At 36.6% G+C, this 15,154-nt stretch overlaps 1 protein-coding gene across 1 annotated transcript in view; it reads right to left on the bottom strand.

Annotated features, from left to right (window-relative positions):
- LOC143856099 (AP-1 complex subunit gamma-2-like) overlaps positions 1 to 15,154 on the bottom strand; it is a 41,678-nt gene that overhangs the window by 15,621 nt on the left and 10,903 nt on the right. Inside the window, exons 4-8 of the mRNA XM_077366154.1 lie at positions 14,859 to 15,032; positions 14,111 to 14,287; positions 9,503 to 9,657; positions 8,735 to 8,825; positions 4,168 to 4,331 (exon numbers count right to left, since the gene is read on the bottom strand). Of these exons, the coding sequence (XP_077222269.1) occupies positions 4,168 to 4,331; positions 8,735 to 8,825; positions 9,503 to 9,657; positions 14,111 to 14,287; positions 14,859 to 15,032 (761 nt within the window). The remainder of the gene's footprint in view (positions 1 to 4,167; positions 4,332 to 8,734; positions 8,826 to 9,502; positions 9,658 to 14,110; positions 14,288 to 14,858; positions 15,033 to 15,154) is intronic.

Here is a 15,154-nt window from a genome sequence, read left to right as displayed (position 1 = left end):
CCATCCATGGAACCTACATCAACACTCTCCCTCAAGTTGGCCTTCAACTTGCAACGGAAAGAACCACTTCAAGGCACAACACCTCTCTCGGACATTTCACCAAACACTTGGTGTGTGCCTTGAAGAACAATACAAACACCATGAAACACAACGAATATAGAGAAGGAAAACAAAGAGTAGGATGGAGTGGATGGGGACTCAATAAAGAAATATTAAATCGTGAACTGATTATGCATTGGATGGTAAGGATGATATCCAATCAATACACACTCCTAAGTCTCTATTGTCATTCCTCAAAAAAATGTGAAGATTTGGTCCTAGAAAACAATGAAGGACAGGAGATGAGGTCTATGAAATCAAAGGTAATCCCATATATAATAGTGATGAGGAAGAAAAAGTTAAATTATAAAAGATTAAATAACGCCATCTCCATAGGCTTAAGCTTTTGGAGTAAATGATTGTTTCACATGGTATCAAAGCAAAGGTCCTAGGTTCAAAACTCCTTGATATTAAAAATCCACATGTAATGGCCACCCTAAAAAAGAGGGGCCACATGTGCCATGTGAAGGGGCGGAGGCACATATTGCATGAGGGGCAATGACTTGCAAAATCTCTTTTATGGTGCATGCTTGTACATGCATGCTGAACTAGTTTAGTAGCCATGGCCCCCCAATGACCAATGCAGGCAAGTGTTAATTAGACACCCCCCCCCCCCACCACAAGTGTAAATTTCTGGCTCCGCCCCTGGCCACGTGTAGGCCAACCCTAAAAGTGGGGCCACAAGTGAAGGGGATGTTAAAGTATAAAAGATAAAATAATGCCATCTCCAGCGGCTTAAGCTTTTGGAGTAATTGGTTGTTTCACATTGTTAAAGTCTTAAAGATAAAATAATGCCATCTCCAACTGCTTAAGCTTTTGGAGTAATTGGTTGTTTCACAGAAAATATAGAAGAGGGAATCTCAATGCCAACGAAAGAATGAAGCTCGACTCGATTTCAAATACTACTTTTTTAATGGCAATTCATCAGGACAAAAAAGTGATACTTTCAAATACTACTTTGAAAAGCAATGCTATCAACTCAGTTTCAAATACTACTTTTGAAAATAGTTCCCGTGAAATAGAAATTGTTCCTAAAATAAGTATTATTTTTACAGAAATCGAGAAAGGTAATCTCTAACTTCTTCCCTGCTCCGCTTCCTTCCCAAAGGTAATCATGTAGGCTTCTTTCTAATCTCTTTGCTATTCTGGCCACAACTTGAATAACGATATAGTATACCTGGAGGTTAGCTACATATGCTTTGATAAGTGATCTTTCAGCCTACAAATAGATAGTTTTCTTACATGTTGCAAGTTTCTTTTCAACTCTTTCTATTATTCGACCCCGCAAATTCTTGGAAGGCGTGCCAAATACCTAGAGGAAGATCAAGATAACCGATAGCAAGATAATGTTGTTTATCCTTTTATCCTCTACATTAACTCCCACAACAGAACTTTTTTGCAAGTTCATTCTTATACGGATACTGCTTCAAATCATTGTAATATTGCTCGTAGGTAGTTCAAATTGTAGGTGTGATATCAACTGTGGAAACTCACTTATTAGATACCTTCCATAAAGCCACAAACTTCGGTTTAACTAAGCATAAGGTTTCCGTTTTCAACAACTACCGTGAAAAGGATTGGATAACAGATCCCCTTTTAAAGCACACTTTTAGACTTCCACTTATAAAGAACTGAGAAAGGTGGGACAAATAAAATCCATCACCTCAATTTCTCCCCAAGTGCATCTTCAATTTAATGTACTTAATCATACACCTTTTCCATATCTAACTTGCAAATGAAACACAGTTTATCATAGTTTCTTGAACAGGAACTTTGTTGGTTATGAGAATCCCCTCAAGTACATGACTTCGCTAATGAATGCGACCTTGGAAAGGTGATGCACAATAGCACTTCTTCATCACACCTCTGTACGTGTTATTTACAAATCTTATGGGATGGAAAGCCTTGACATTCAATGTCCCTTCCTTATTTGGTACTAGCGTAAAGAATGATGCATTAGAGCCTTCTCATAAAATCTCATTAAATTCCCTGATCGCTGCTATCAATTCCACCTTAAGGAGATCCCAAAACTCTTTGACAAGAACAGATTAGAAAACCATTTCGCATCGGTGCTAGGTATTTTTCCATGCTTCCTTGTTCACTACCATTTGGCACCAATGAAGTCTACCCTTCTATGAGAACAGTCCCTTTCCTGTCCCTTTCTCCTCCCTAGTGTCCAGCCCTTTTATGTTCAAAGCAGCAATCTCAATTGGAAATCAGATAAGCCTCTCCCCTTCCAATGCTATCTTTACCCATCTGTTAACTTCATTTAACCTCGCACAGAAGTGATTTTGATCAAAAGGCTAGATGATTTCTAATGACAAATATCATTGACATTTTTTAGTATCATGTTGCATTTTCACAAAAGGAAAATACTATTAAGAGGGAGATGATATTTTCACCACCTTCATTGGGCCCCCATCAGCGGTCCCCCATTTACACGATGAACTAGACTCTGCGTGAACGGCCCTCTACAGTACGCATTCGCCCCCCTTGTAACGTGAACAGTGGGCAACTTTAACGCTTTTTGACGTCAAATCACGTTAAAAGGGGGGCGAATGCGTACTGCAGGGGGGTGAAAATATCATCGCGCTATTAAGATATCATGATATATTTTTCATTGTTCTTTTAGTTTTAAATTTTATTTTTTATAAAAATGTTTATAATTCTGAAACTAAAATATTCTTTTATTGTCTTACTCTTTTTTAAAATATAACTCAACTCAACTCAACAAAGCCTTTGTCCCAAACTAGTTGGGATCGGCTAAATGAATCCTTTAGAAAAAATTCATAAAGAATGTGAAAGGAATCTACCCGGCTCTAATCCTGGCTCTAGTTGGGTTCTTCTAAGTGGATCATTTTCTTCCATTCTATCCTATCCAATGACATGTTCTTTGTTATGTTCCTAGCTATCAAGTCTTTCCTCACTGTTTCTACCCAATTTGTTTTCAGTCTGCACCTACCTCTTTTTACTCGATCAACTTGGCACGAGTCACCTCTTCTCACTGGAGCATCCAAAAGCCTAAGTTGGATATGTCCAAACCATCTAAAGCGGTGCTCTCTCATCTTCTCCTCAATTGGTGCCACCCCCACCTTTTTACGAATGTCTTCATTTTTAATTCTATCTAACCTTGTGTGGCCGCACATCCACGTAAGCATTTGCATCTCCGGCTCTCCGCTACACTCATCTTATGCACATGCCGCTTCTTGGTGGCCCAACATTCTGAGCCGTACAGCATGGCTGGCCTCATAGCTGTCTTATAAAACTTTCCCTTCAACTTGGTAGGGATTTTACGATCGTACAGAACTCCTGAGGCAAGCTTCCACTTCAACCAACCTGCTCTTATTCTAGGGTTAACATCCTCTTCAATCTCTCCTTCCTTATGTAGAATTGAACCAAGAGAGCGAAAGATATCCATCTTAGGTACCTCCTATCCAGTCATATTTACTACATCCTCATCTCGCAAGCTCAAACAAAAATTAAAAGGATTCCAAATTTTCAGTAGAATGACATTAAACTTCTAACTTTTCTTTCTCAGCATAAACATTAATTTTTAAGAATAAATGATTTACAACTTATAAAGTTAACTTAATATTTTTATAAAACCCAAGGAGAAGAAATGCATTACATCCGAAAGAGAGAGAGAAGGGGCCGACGAAGAGAAAAAAATAAGAAGGAAAAGGAGATAAATAAGGAAAAACAGTAAGAGGAGAACGAAGAAAAAAGAAAAGGAAAGAGATGAGAAGGGAAAAGAGCCAATAGTCAAAACTTTGAATCTCGGTGTACTTATATTTATTGTTAGATTTATATTTTACATTTTAATTTTTTTATAAATTTCCAAATAACAAAGAAGATCTTCATCGGTTTGGATGTTTATTTGGTGAGATTCGAGCTAAAGTAGCTACTGCCAAAGGGTGATGATTCAGTAATCCATAAGAACTCTTACAACAAGACAAAAAAAAAGATAAGACACAACTTTACACCATTATAGATTGCAGCTACGTGGCCATAATTTACATGTCAAGAAAGGAAAATACCAATTAAAATAACAACTGACTCTTCACTTACTTTTCGACAATTGAGCAAATTTTGGCAGTAAGGTCTCCCTTGAATTCTGTATCACTTACTTCCAGATATTCCACAAGTTCTTTTGTCAAAGGCTTGACATTGCTGTCATTCACTAGAAGGAAGACCAGCTCAAGAGCTCTTTTCTTAATTGAAGCATCCAAATCCTGTCCAGCACATAAGCAAAGTAACAAACATTTAGTCTCAAACTGGGTCACTAGACCCTAGGATCCTAATACTAGTCATGGTTTTAAATTTCGGCCGAAACAAAATATTTCGGTTTCGGCCGCGACCAAAACGAAATTTACATGAAGTCGTTTCTTTACAAGATTTCGGCGAAATTTCACAGAAATTCCAAAATTTCGTTGAAATGTCACTAAAAAAATTTTTACAAAATTTCCAGCGAAATTTTAAATAGATCCACCAAAATTTTAAAAAAGTCCACCGAAATGTTATAATTCCCACCGAAATTTATGAAATATTCACCGAAATAGCCAAAATTTTCACTGCAATCGCCGAAATTTACACTGAAATTTTAGACATTTCGGTCGAAATTTTAAAAAAAAAAAACGAAACCATAGTCATATTTTTACATGATTTCGGCCGAAATTTCGGCAAGAAACCGAAACGTTTCGATTTCGGTGGTGACCGAAACCGACACCGAAACCAAAATTTAAAACCTTGATACTAGTATAGAAGGTACACAAAGCATCACAGCCAATTTACAATGAACAGAACTTTCTATAGATGGTAATACAAATCATGCATTTTCAGCAGAAATCAATTATGACAATGTTTGATATTTCTCTCTTTTTTATGAAAAATAACAAAAACTTCTACCAATAATAAGTCAAATGCAAACGATGACCATATTTCTCCAAATCAAGGTAGCCATTACAGCTTAGTAAAATACATTATTTTAATGCAGTGATTAGCAAAGGAAAAGTAGCAAACTCCATTTCAGATAAAAGAAAATTCCAGCAATAGAATATAAATACAGAAATAATGTCCATTCTAGTGATGATAGAGAAAAAAGCTATGATAGTGCACACCCTGAATCGAGAAGAACTGAAATGTGTTTGCAGTATCAGAAACACTGACGTATAAATTGGAACCTGAGTGGCTATTTGGATAGCTGGATTTTTTAATCTAGGTTTTAGTTTGAAAGCGGTGTAAAATTCTGGATTTTACAATCCATTATCCTGGATTTTAAGTAAGAAATCCAGTTTTTTGAAATCTCTCCCCCATCCTGAGATTTCTAAAACCTGGAAACACAGGATGATCTCCTACTCTCTCACTCGACGGAAAGAAGGGCGAGAAATCAGAAAACTACGGACGGTCTCCCCTATCTCGTCTCCCATCCAGGATTTCGAGGAAATCCAGGATTCTAAAATCCGAGTATCCAAGCAGCCCCTAACTGTTCAGATGCTTCTGGATCTGTTGACAAATAAACCATCATGCAGGAAGAAAGAAAACGAAGAAGATGCTACCATCACTTAATTAACTTTCATAATTATTTTCTTGAGGAAAAATTATAACACTGAGTAACTAGGAAACTTAGCCACTCATCAAGCACTAATATTAGCAACAAGCAATATGGATTTCTTCAGCGATATGGAGTAACTAGGAAACTTAGCCACTCATCAGGCACTAATATTAGCAACAAGCAATATGGATTTCTTCAGTGATATGGGACCTATGAGAATAGAAACACAACGAATAAAACATTTATCGATGAGACACAAATAACAAAACTAGTTAAGAATATTTACTATATATTATGAACCATGGAGACAGTTTAAAACTATAAAGTTTAAACTGTTCAGCAAAGACCCAGATGCAGAAGAAATATTCCAATAACAGGTTAAGGGCAGATAAGTCCCCAAACAATTGGGATGGTGGTCATCCAGAGAAAGTTAGACAAGTACCCCAAACATATATAGTGCAAGTAAAAATATTTTAGTTGGAAATATATCTATCTGATAAAGACAATAAAGCCCAGACAAATGAAGGATGGTGCAATTATATGCATGAGAAGATGATAGAAACAGCTTTTATTCTTACATGACTACATGGATGCGAATCCTTTCTTATATTCTGGTGGTTACATAAGGGGACACTCGTGCTGGGATATCAAGGGTAGGCCACTTTCAGTTTTTTTTTCCACTAAAATAGGAACGTGAGCTAAAAGCAGGCCCACGTGACCATAGTGCATAACATAAAAGATTGTATCTGCAGGCCATAATTTCCTACAGGAGTCAAAAAAGAATGTTCCAATCAGCCAAGTGATACATTAAAGGATGATTCGATAATTTCTAGAGATCCATTCTTGAACAAGAAACAAACCTCCTCACCCTGAGCAAGTGCTCCTATGTGGAGAAAAGTAACACATTTTGTGGGAAATCCATTCAAAAAGCTCAAGTACACAGGATCCTTTATGGAGACAAGATACGTATTTTATGGGAACATGGAGTCAGTGATGCATATTTTGTAGGTGGCTTTTCTGCTAAGTCGAGGTGATGGGTGGATCAGTCGTGCTTTTTCGATGAATATTTTTGTGGATGGCTTTTCTGCTTAGTCAGGATGATGCGTGGATAAGTCGTGCTTTTTCCCTTCTTCCACTGCCCACTTTTCAGGGACTAGAAGAGCTGTTTTCAAAACACAGTGCATGGAAAAAAAATACGGACTTGCTTTTCACAATCCTAAAATAGTACAATCTTCAAGAGGATGGAGCTGAAGAGTAAGAGTGATGGAGAAAAAATAGTGAGGCAATGAAGAGAAGAGCCTTCTTCTTGTGTTTTGATGGGTTCAATGTATCTAACAATGTCACATCTGGATTTAATTCTATGGTTATGTGGAAACTGGAAACCTTCAGAAAAATATTGGTATAATCTACTATCCTCCCATCTCGCACCCTGCCCCTCTTCTAGACAAGTTGAATTTTAATGGAAGTAGCAAGAGAAATGCAAACCAAGTTGGCTCCATGGTTTTAAATTTCCACCAAAACCGACAGTAAAGGGCCGTTTAGATACGCGGATTTTAGAACCAGGATTTCTTCAAAATTATAGATGAGAGACGAGAAGAAGCGGACCAGCCATCGTTTTCTGATTTCTCGCCCTTCTTTCTGTCAGCAAGAGCGTAACAGATCATCCCATGTTCCCAGGTTTTAGAAATCTCACGATGCGGGAGAGATTTCTAAAACCTGGATTTCTTACTTAAAATCCAAGAAACGCTGTCAGGACAGCAGACAGCAGACAGCAGCTTGATCATGAACCCACTTTTACACTGTTTTCAAACTAAAACCTGGATTCTAAAATCCGCGTATCCAAGCGGCTCCTAAATGGCCGAAATGTTTCCATTTCCATGCCCACCGAAACGCATTACCGAAACCGAAATTCATATTGAAATCAAAACCGTAGTGTATTAGTGGTACACACACAGATATATATATATATATATATATATATATATATATATATATATATATTACATAATTATGTTTGCATCAATTGCATGTAAAATGTGGTGTATGTAATTATGTATTATGCATAAGTATTTATATGAATTACATGTGAAACAATGACATCTACTGAATTATCAAAAATATGCGACAGTGAATGTCACTAGGTGTTGGATGTTGTTAAACCATTATGGAAGGTTGTCTTCCTTATGTAATGGTTTCTAGGCGTGTTAGCATATCCTGAAGTTTCACCTTGAACGGCTATCATTTGCATGTGTTTCTATACACTTCTGTGATTTTACAAGATTTTCACCACAATTTCCAAAACGTTTCCATGTTGTGGTGATCAAAACCGAAATTGAAATTTAAAACCTTGGTTGGCTCTTGTAAGATGGTTTATACCGATACTTGAAAATCTATCATGGGGTACCTTATCTAAATGCTTCAGAATTGGCCTTTGTCTGCATTTGACTCTTTCAACTTTAAGTAAATGATATAATCATGACATAGAAGCGATAAAGTACATAGAAGTGAGGACATTGGAAGTTTCTGGCTCCTGTCAACCCAGAGGAAATACGCAAGTTCAATTGCGGGGCTCCCATTGAAGTTGAAGGAGACTCAATGTCATTAGATTGAGCAATCGCATTTATAACCCCTTTGTACTTAATCATACTTCCCAGGAGATTTCGGGTATCCTTCTCCCTCACCATCACCATCACCAACACCAGAAATTGCAATAATAAAAACAGGAATGCAGTGAGACGTCTTCTTCAATTCCTTGCTTGTAGAGAGTTGTTATGGGTACCATGCACATTTTAAATTATTTGTCAAGAATTCTAAAGAGACCTGAATTCTACTGCAACTAAATGCATCTGGTAGAAAAGAATCCTTTGATAGTGGAAGAGAAGTTGATTTAACCGTTGTGGCATCACTCTACTTAGTCGTTTCCCGTTTTAGCTAATTAAGTTGAACTCTTGTTACTGATCAGGAAAGTTTGTTAGAATAAAAAAAAAACATGAATACAAACTAAAATAACACTACTCCGCTTCATTTCTAAACTAATTATTTAGCATCAAAACCATAAGAAAGAGAGAAAATCCAGTACACTACCTTCACGCACTCCAAAATTGTTGCTCGGTGCCTCTGCACCGCTTGAGCATCTACAGCAACAGCCTTCATAAGCATGTTCAACGCAACATATCTAACAAAAGGACGAGGCTGATTATTTCCGTATTCTAAGATTATATATCCAATATTCACAACAATTGAAGCTTGTAACTATTTAAAACTCATCTTCATTGAAAAAATACATGAGCCATTTTAGGACTGCAACAAAACATCACTTATAGCACATGATGAAATTGGGCTTACCCAAAGGACTCGAAGGAAGATGATGAACTTTGAGAAATAATAAGTAGTAGCTAATGATTTCAAAAAAGACAAAGGGTGGGAACATAGAACAGAAAGTGGTGAAGATCATTAAACTAAAACAAATATGAGAATATTATAACATGCAGTGCTATGTCAGATCAACCTGCAACACTCCAATGGAAACAAGAGTTGCAATATCCATACAAAAAGATACATCTTGGTTGGCATAGGGGTTTCATTGACACTAGGATATCGATATAACAACCACTAGGAAATAAAAACCTTACTACTAAAATCAGGAAATATTATCGAGAATCAAACTTCAGCGACGAGAAAGGGAAAGTCTGCACAAAGGGTCGATATCAAAGTCAAAACTGTTGAAACCCTAAACCCACAATAACATACTTTTAACAGCACATCTCAAATAAAATAAGCAACAGAATGTCAAAAGTTAGTTGTGTAAACACAATCAAACCCAGGATGAGCTGTAGCTGAAAGAAATCTGACCTAATGTTGTTGTCGCGGTTAGATAAGAATCTTCCCAAAATATTGATAGCAAGCACACGCAGCCCACTATTTGCTTCAATGCCCATAATAGTTGCAACGCATTCATAAAGTATGGCATTCCCTGCATTTTTGTTTGACTCGGTTTTTGCTGCAACCTAAAACAAGAATCCAACATGTCAAAGAAAACTAGAGAAGTATATCAAAGAACCATATTGCAAATAAGCAAAAGTCGTCAAATATATCAAAAAAAAAATGTTTCCTATAAGCATTGATAGTTAAATTCTTATAAACAGGATCTTAAACATGTGCGTATAATTGCTAAATATGCATAAATCTGAAGGAAAGACCAATAATAAAGAGCCCATAGTCATTTTTTTTTTTTTAAAGATAATTTTTTTTTTGAAAGTTGCCAGAGTCGTCTTTCGCATTGATGTTATCACACCCATCTTCAAACTTCATAGATTGAAAATAAGAATCAGCAAAATATGCTGGACTAAATTAAAAAATAGTTTAGCAAATAAGCCGCTGAAATATATTCTGCTTGGAAAGCAAAAGGTAAAGGGTTGAGGTAATGTATCAAAACTCGGACTCAGATGAGAACTCGGTCAAGGCAAAAAAGAGTCGAGTTGAGCGAGTCCATGATTCATTAGCTCGGGAGAGTCAAATAAATTCTGACTGACTTGGTAGGGCAAAACTCGGACTCAGAGGAGAAGCCAATCAACTCGGGAGAGTTGACAAGTGACTCTGGAAGTTTTTAAACAGTGGATCAGGATTCTTTAGCTGTGTTTTTGTAAATGAAAATCAGAAGGCCATGGTTCATTAGAACTTCTATATATCATAAATTCAACCAAGACATTCAAATACAAACTACCAATTTGAATTAACAGCATCATGAACTATGTTGCATCAGTACAAGTACGAGTGTGGAATCCGAGACAAGTAGTGTCGGATTCAAAAAACCTCCAAAAGAAAGATATGTGGATTCGCCAAATATTTTAATCAATTCTCAAATTTTAATGTTTTATATAATAATATGGTTATAACCAAGTAAAATATTAAAAAATTTAATAGATTAAGTAAATATACTGTTTTATTTCCTTTAAAACTTATTGCTAAGATGGATAAAACTCAAAGCATGCTGTAATAGTAAAGTTGCGGTAGTAGTATTTAGAGAAAAAGTAGATTTTTGTTAATGATAGAGAAAAAGAGATAAAAGAGATTTAGAAGTGTCGCAGTGAATCCCAAAGTATTAGAATCCGACATGGGTACTTCGCCCATTCAAAAGAATTCGTGTCACATGGATCATGAAGCATCATACTCTCAGCATTAGTTATTCCAATGAATTGTAATGTTACTGTTGACCTCTAGCTTTTCTGTCCGACATTTGTAGAAAGCAAACCCGGCATACACTTCTTGGCAGTACCATGAGAACTGCCAAGGTCAACTCAGTCAAATATGGCAGTCAAAACCCATCAAATACACAACAATTCCCAATTTCAATCCTCAGTGATTCTTTGTTGTCATACTAGTGTAACTTCAAGCATGTTCATAAGTTGTTAAAATTACTTCATCAAAGAAATTTTTGCTCTTTATTCTATTTGTATGGATATATTTTTTTTAAATACACGCCAAGAATAAGAAATCAATGTGAACTATTTTTAAAACCTAGAAGAGAAGGTTATTAAGATGAGTAAAGCCCTAACAAAACTAGAGAATTAATATATTATATTGGATATCAAGCATGATGGATCCGTCAATCAATGATTAGTTATTTGACACTTAGAAGAATTTCCATTAATTTTCTGATGTTTACCTTGTAATTAATGAGTAATGACACAGTTTGACTCATCATATTATATCATTATTCGTATTTTATTTTTTTTGAAGAACAGTTGAGCTCCTATTAGTCCACCAGTCTTTAAAGAGTTGTAAATGATTATATTGAGTATAACTTTTCATTAAGGAAAAATGAGATAGCATCAAATTGGTTAATAAACCATGTACTCGCAGTTTATCCATTTGGAATCAATTATCCAAGGAAACCATTTACCATTTATTTTACTTCAAGAGTGTCGCCAATCATAATGCCTTGATTTTTAGGTTCAAATTTGCCAAATATGATAAGAATGATTTTAACATTATGCCAAATAACATTAACATGTATAAATTCCATAGCAGAGTATTATAACGCTACATATGGATGTGTTATAACAATAAATTTGTATACAATTACATAATATGATCTATAGCATGGGTGGAGAGTTATATGTGGAGAAGCAGCTAATGAACCCAAAGTGGTTGAAGCTTGGGCGCCTCCACGTCACGGGTTTCTAAAGTTCAACTTTGATGGATCAAGTTTGGGTAATCCTGGACCACCAGGTATTGGAGGCCTATTGAGAAACGAAGAGGGGGAGGTGATATGGGCCTTTAGAGGCCCCATTGGTGTAGCAGATGCAAACGAGGCAGAGGTAAGAGCCGTCTATCAAGGCATCAAGATGCTCCAGAATGTGGATCTGAATAAGGTGGTGGTGGAAGGGGACTCCCTCAATGTTATTAGATGGCTTCGAGGTCCAAAGCCAATGCCTTGGAGATTTGCCGCCTTTTTTTATGAAATCCAGGACAGAATTGGGGTGGCATCGGTCTCCTTTAGGAATGTGAGGAGAACATCCAATGGTGAAGCGAATAAATTAGCACGAGAAGGGTTTCCAAAGAAAGTCTGGAGCTTTTCGACTTTCTCTAGTTTCATTATTTGTATATTGGCTACACTCTATTGCTTGTACTTATTTTGCTTGTTCCAAGTCCTCCTCGGTCTTGGTTCTTATTTAATGAAATCTACCTTTGCCCTTCAAAAAAAAAAAACAATTACATAGTATAAGTCTAAGGTTTCATGGACTTTCTTGATGAAACACTAGACATTTCTGGCACGTTGAATGCTACTTTCCCAATATGTGAAAAGACATCAGTTCAATCATTAGCACATCCGAGTAGACCAAACTCTGGTTTTACCATGTCAATCAAGAACTTCCATGGAGATTCACAGACTTCCTTGATGAAACACTCGATATTTCCTAATCGTTGAATGTTCCTTTCCCAATATTTGGAAAGACATCAGGTCAATCATTGACATATCAAAGTAGACCAAACTCTGGGTATACCAAGTCAATCAAAAACTTTTTCAACTCAGCTGAGTAAACCAAAACACACATTGGATCAATCATTAACCCAACCAAAAAGACCCAGCTTGCCTTGGGAAAGTTCTTAAACTACTACATGTTTTCAAACATTTTTATTTACATCATATTCTTCAAAGCAAACAAATTGGTTGTACTTGGCAAGGGAATGAATTTCCAGACCGGTGTTAAGCATTGGGACCTCCTTCCATCACTGTAATAACCTTTTTTTGCCTTCACTATTTGGAACTTTAACTTCTTCTTTATCAATAAAGTATTGTATTAAAAGATGACACTTACATCCACATTGTAATATATAACCAACTGTATAATTATGCACCATATTGTACAATAAATAAAGGGAAATGATATCAGCATAACAATGTTTTGATATTTGCATTAAACCATTTTGTCCTTTGTTATTTGAAGAGATTTCAAAGGTTATTAGTTATTACAGTTCCCAAAAAGCTCTCATAAACCAGTTAAAAAATAAAAGACAAGCTAGGTTTGTGCAATTATTAAAAGATGGTTGTGCTGCTGGTATCATTTCCCTAAATAATTGTACTACTTTTTTATATGGTACATAATCAACTCAGACACTAATTACTAAAGGCTTTGGCCCGTACAATGTAGAAAACTGGTATGTTGGCATGGACACATGGTATGGTGACCCACAACACATGGTATGCCGACCCCACATGTTTCCTAGTACAAAAAAAATGGAACGAGAGTATTGAGGAGTTAAATGAATATTTTACAGGGCATTTTTGTCTAAGATTGACATATCATATGAATGCATAGTGACTGTTAGTAATTTTACTTAGCCCAGTCATGGAATGCTTGCCTTTTCCAAGTAGTTTTTTGAACTTTCATTATTCCTTGACAGATTTTAACATTCAAGTCATTAGTATCTCCCGTGTCCATTTTTTTGGTTTTCTTAGCGTAAATTGCTACCACAACTTAAAAGCAACTAACAAAATGGCCAAGAACGTGGTCGGCTCAACAAATCACTTTCTCACACTCCCAGCACAGAGAAACAAATTAAGAACTTAAAGAAAAAATTAAAAATAAAAATAGAAAGGGCGGCCCAGTGCACGAGGCTCCCGCCATTGCGGGGTCTGGGGAGGGCTAGATGTGCGCAGCCTTACCCCTGCTTTGCAGAGAGGCTGTTTCCGTGACTCGTACCCGCGACCACCAGGTCACAATGGAGCAACCTTACCGTTGTGCCAAGGCTCTCCCTCTAACTTAAAGAAAAAATAATTAACATAAAATAGTAAGCCCTCTCTATTACATGCAGCACATTGATTGATTGAGTAAACAAACACTGAAGCACAGTTGGTAAATAACAGATCCATATTTCACGAATTAAAATTTGAGTTTAAATACACTGCGACAGGATGTAGTAGCAGCAAATAGAAAACGAGACATGGCAACTGACCTGGGCAAGAATGTCATTCATACAATCACTAGAATCTGCATCTCCTTGACCCAAGACGCGTAATAGCCTAAGAATTCGAATCTGTAGGAATGGGTCTGTAATCCCGGCAATGTCATACTCAGGTGTATATGGGCTGCCCATGAGATCCTTTAGAACTCGAACCAAGCCGTCGGTGTGCTTTTATAATCATGTAGAATATAATTGTTTGCAAGTATTAGAAGATAGACATATAACAAATTGCCCAGCAAATTAAAGCTCCAGAAAAGCAGCAAGACTAACTTGTCTTTTGTTTATAAAGGCACTAAGTAAACATTTTTTTTGGTAGGTAAGCTGGAACTGAACCTCCAACCTCTTGGTTGACGAACAAAGCCTTTTACCAATGAGCTAGAGGCTCAACCCCGGCACTGAATAAGCATACCACGATCAAACTTGTTAACAATTAATCCAATAACTATAAGAATATCATTGCTATGAATTCCCATGTTGCTATGTCATATGTGTGGTAGGATGAGTGCCTATGTGAGAATATAACATCTGAGTCTACACCCAAAGAATATGAATTCCAACATGAAATTCATGCAAAGAAGTTCCCTGGGGAGTAGAACATCAGGGGATAGTTTTTCCTCGACAATATTACAAAAAGTAAGGATACAATTCAATGTGCTCTATAGCAAAGCTGATTAATCTACAGTTGATTCGCAACCACGGTATAGGGAAGATACGGATTGGGTCATGATACGAAATATACCTTCCTTAAATAGTCAAGAGCCTCTTCACTTGCATTGCATAGTTCTATACAAAGCTGAACTCCAGCTATCAGAACCCCATGATGCTTTTCTTTAAGTAAACCAGCAGCAAGACTCATAAAATTTTCTGCCAAGTCTGGGACTTTCCTAATAATCCTTATAGAGCATAGTGCAGCCTAAAATGAACAAGAAAGCATCATCAACTAAAGTCCACAACTATGAAAGGAAGAATGGAATGCAAATGGAATGATATAAAAGCATAGAAAAAATCATACCAAGATTCCTATTTTTACCGTCT

Source organism: Tasmannia lanceolata, unplaced genomic scaffold (assembly GCF_043159265.1).
Source record: "Tasmannia lanceolata isolate RefF3 unplaced genomic scaffold, GAP_Taslan_0.1 ptg000023l, whole genome shotgun sequence".
In the NCBI taxonomy this organism is placed as follows: Eukaryota; Viridiplantae; Streptophyta; class Magnoliopsida; order Canellales; family Winteraceae; genus Tasmannia; species Tasmannia lanceolata.
The sequence above is the reverse complement of the archived record's forward strand: the minus strand, read 5'-3'. Positions and strand labels throughout refer to the sequence as shown.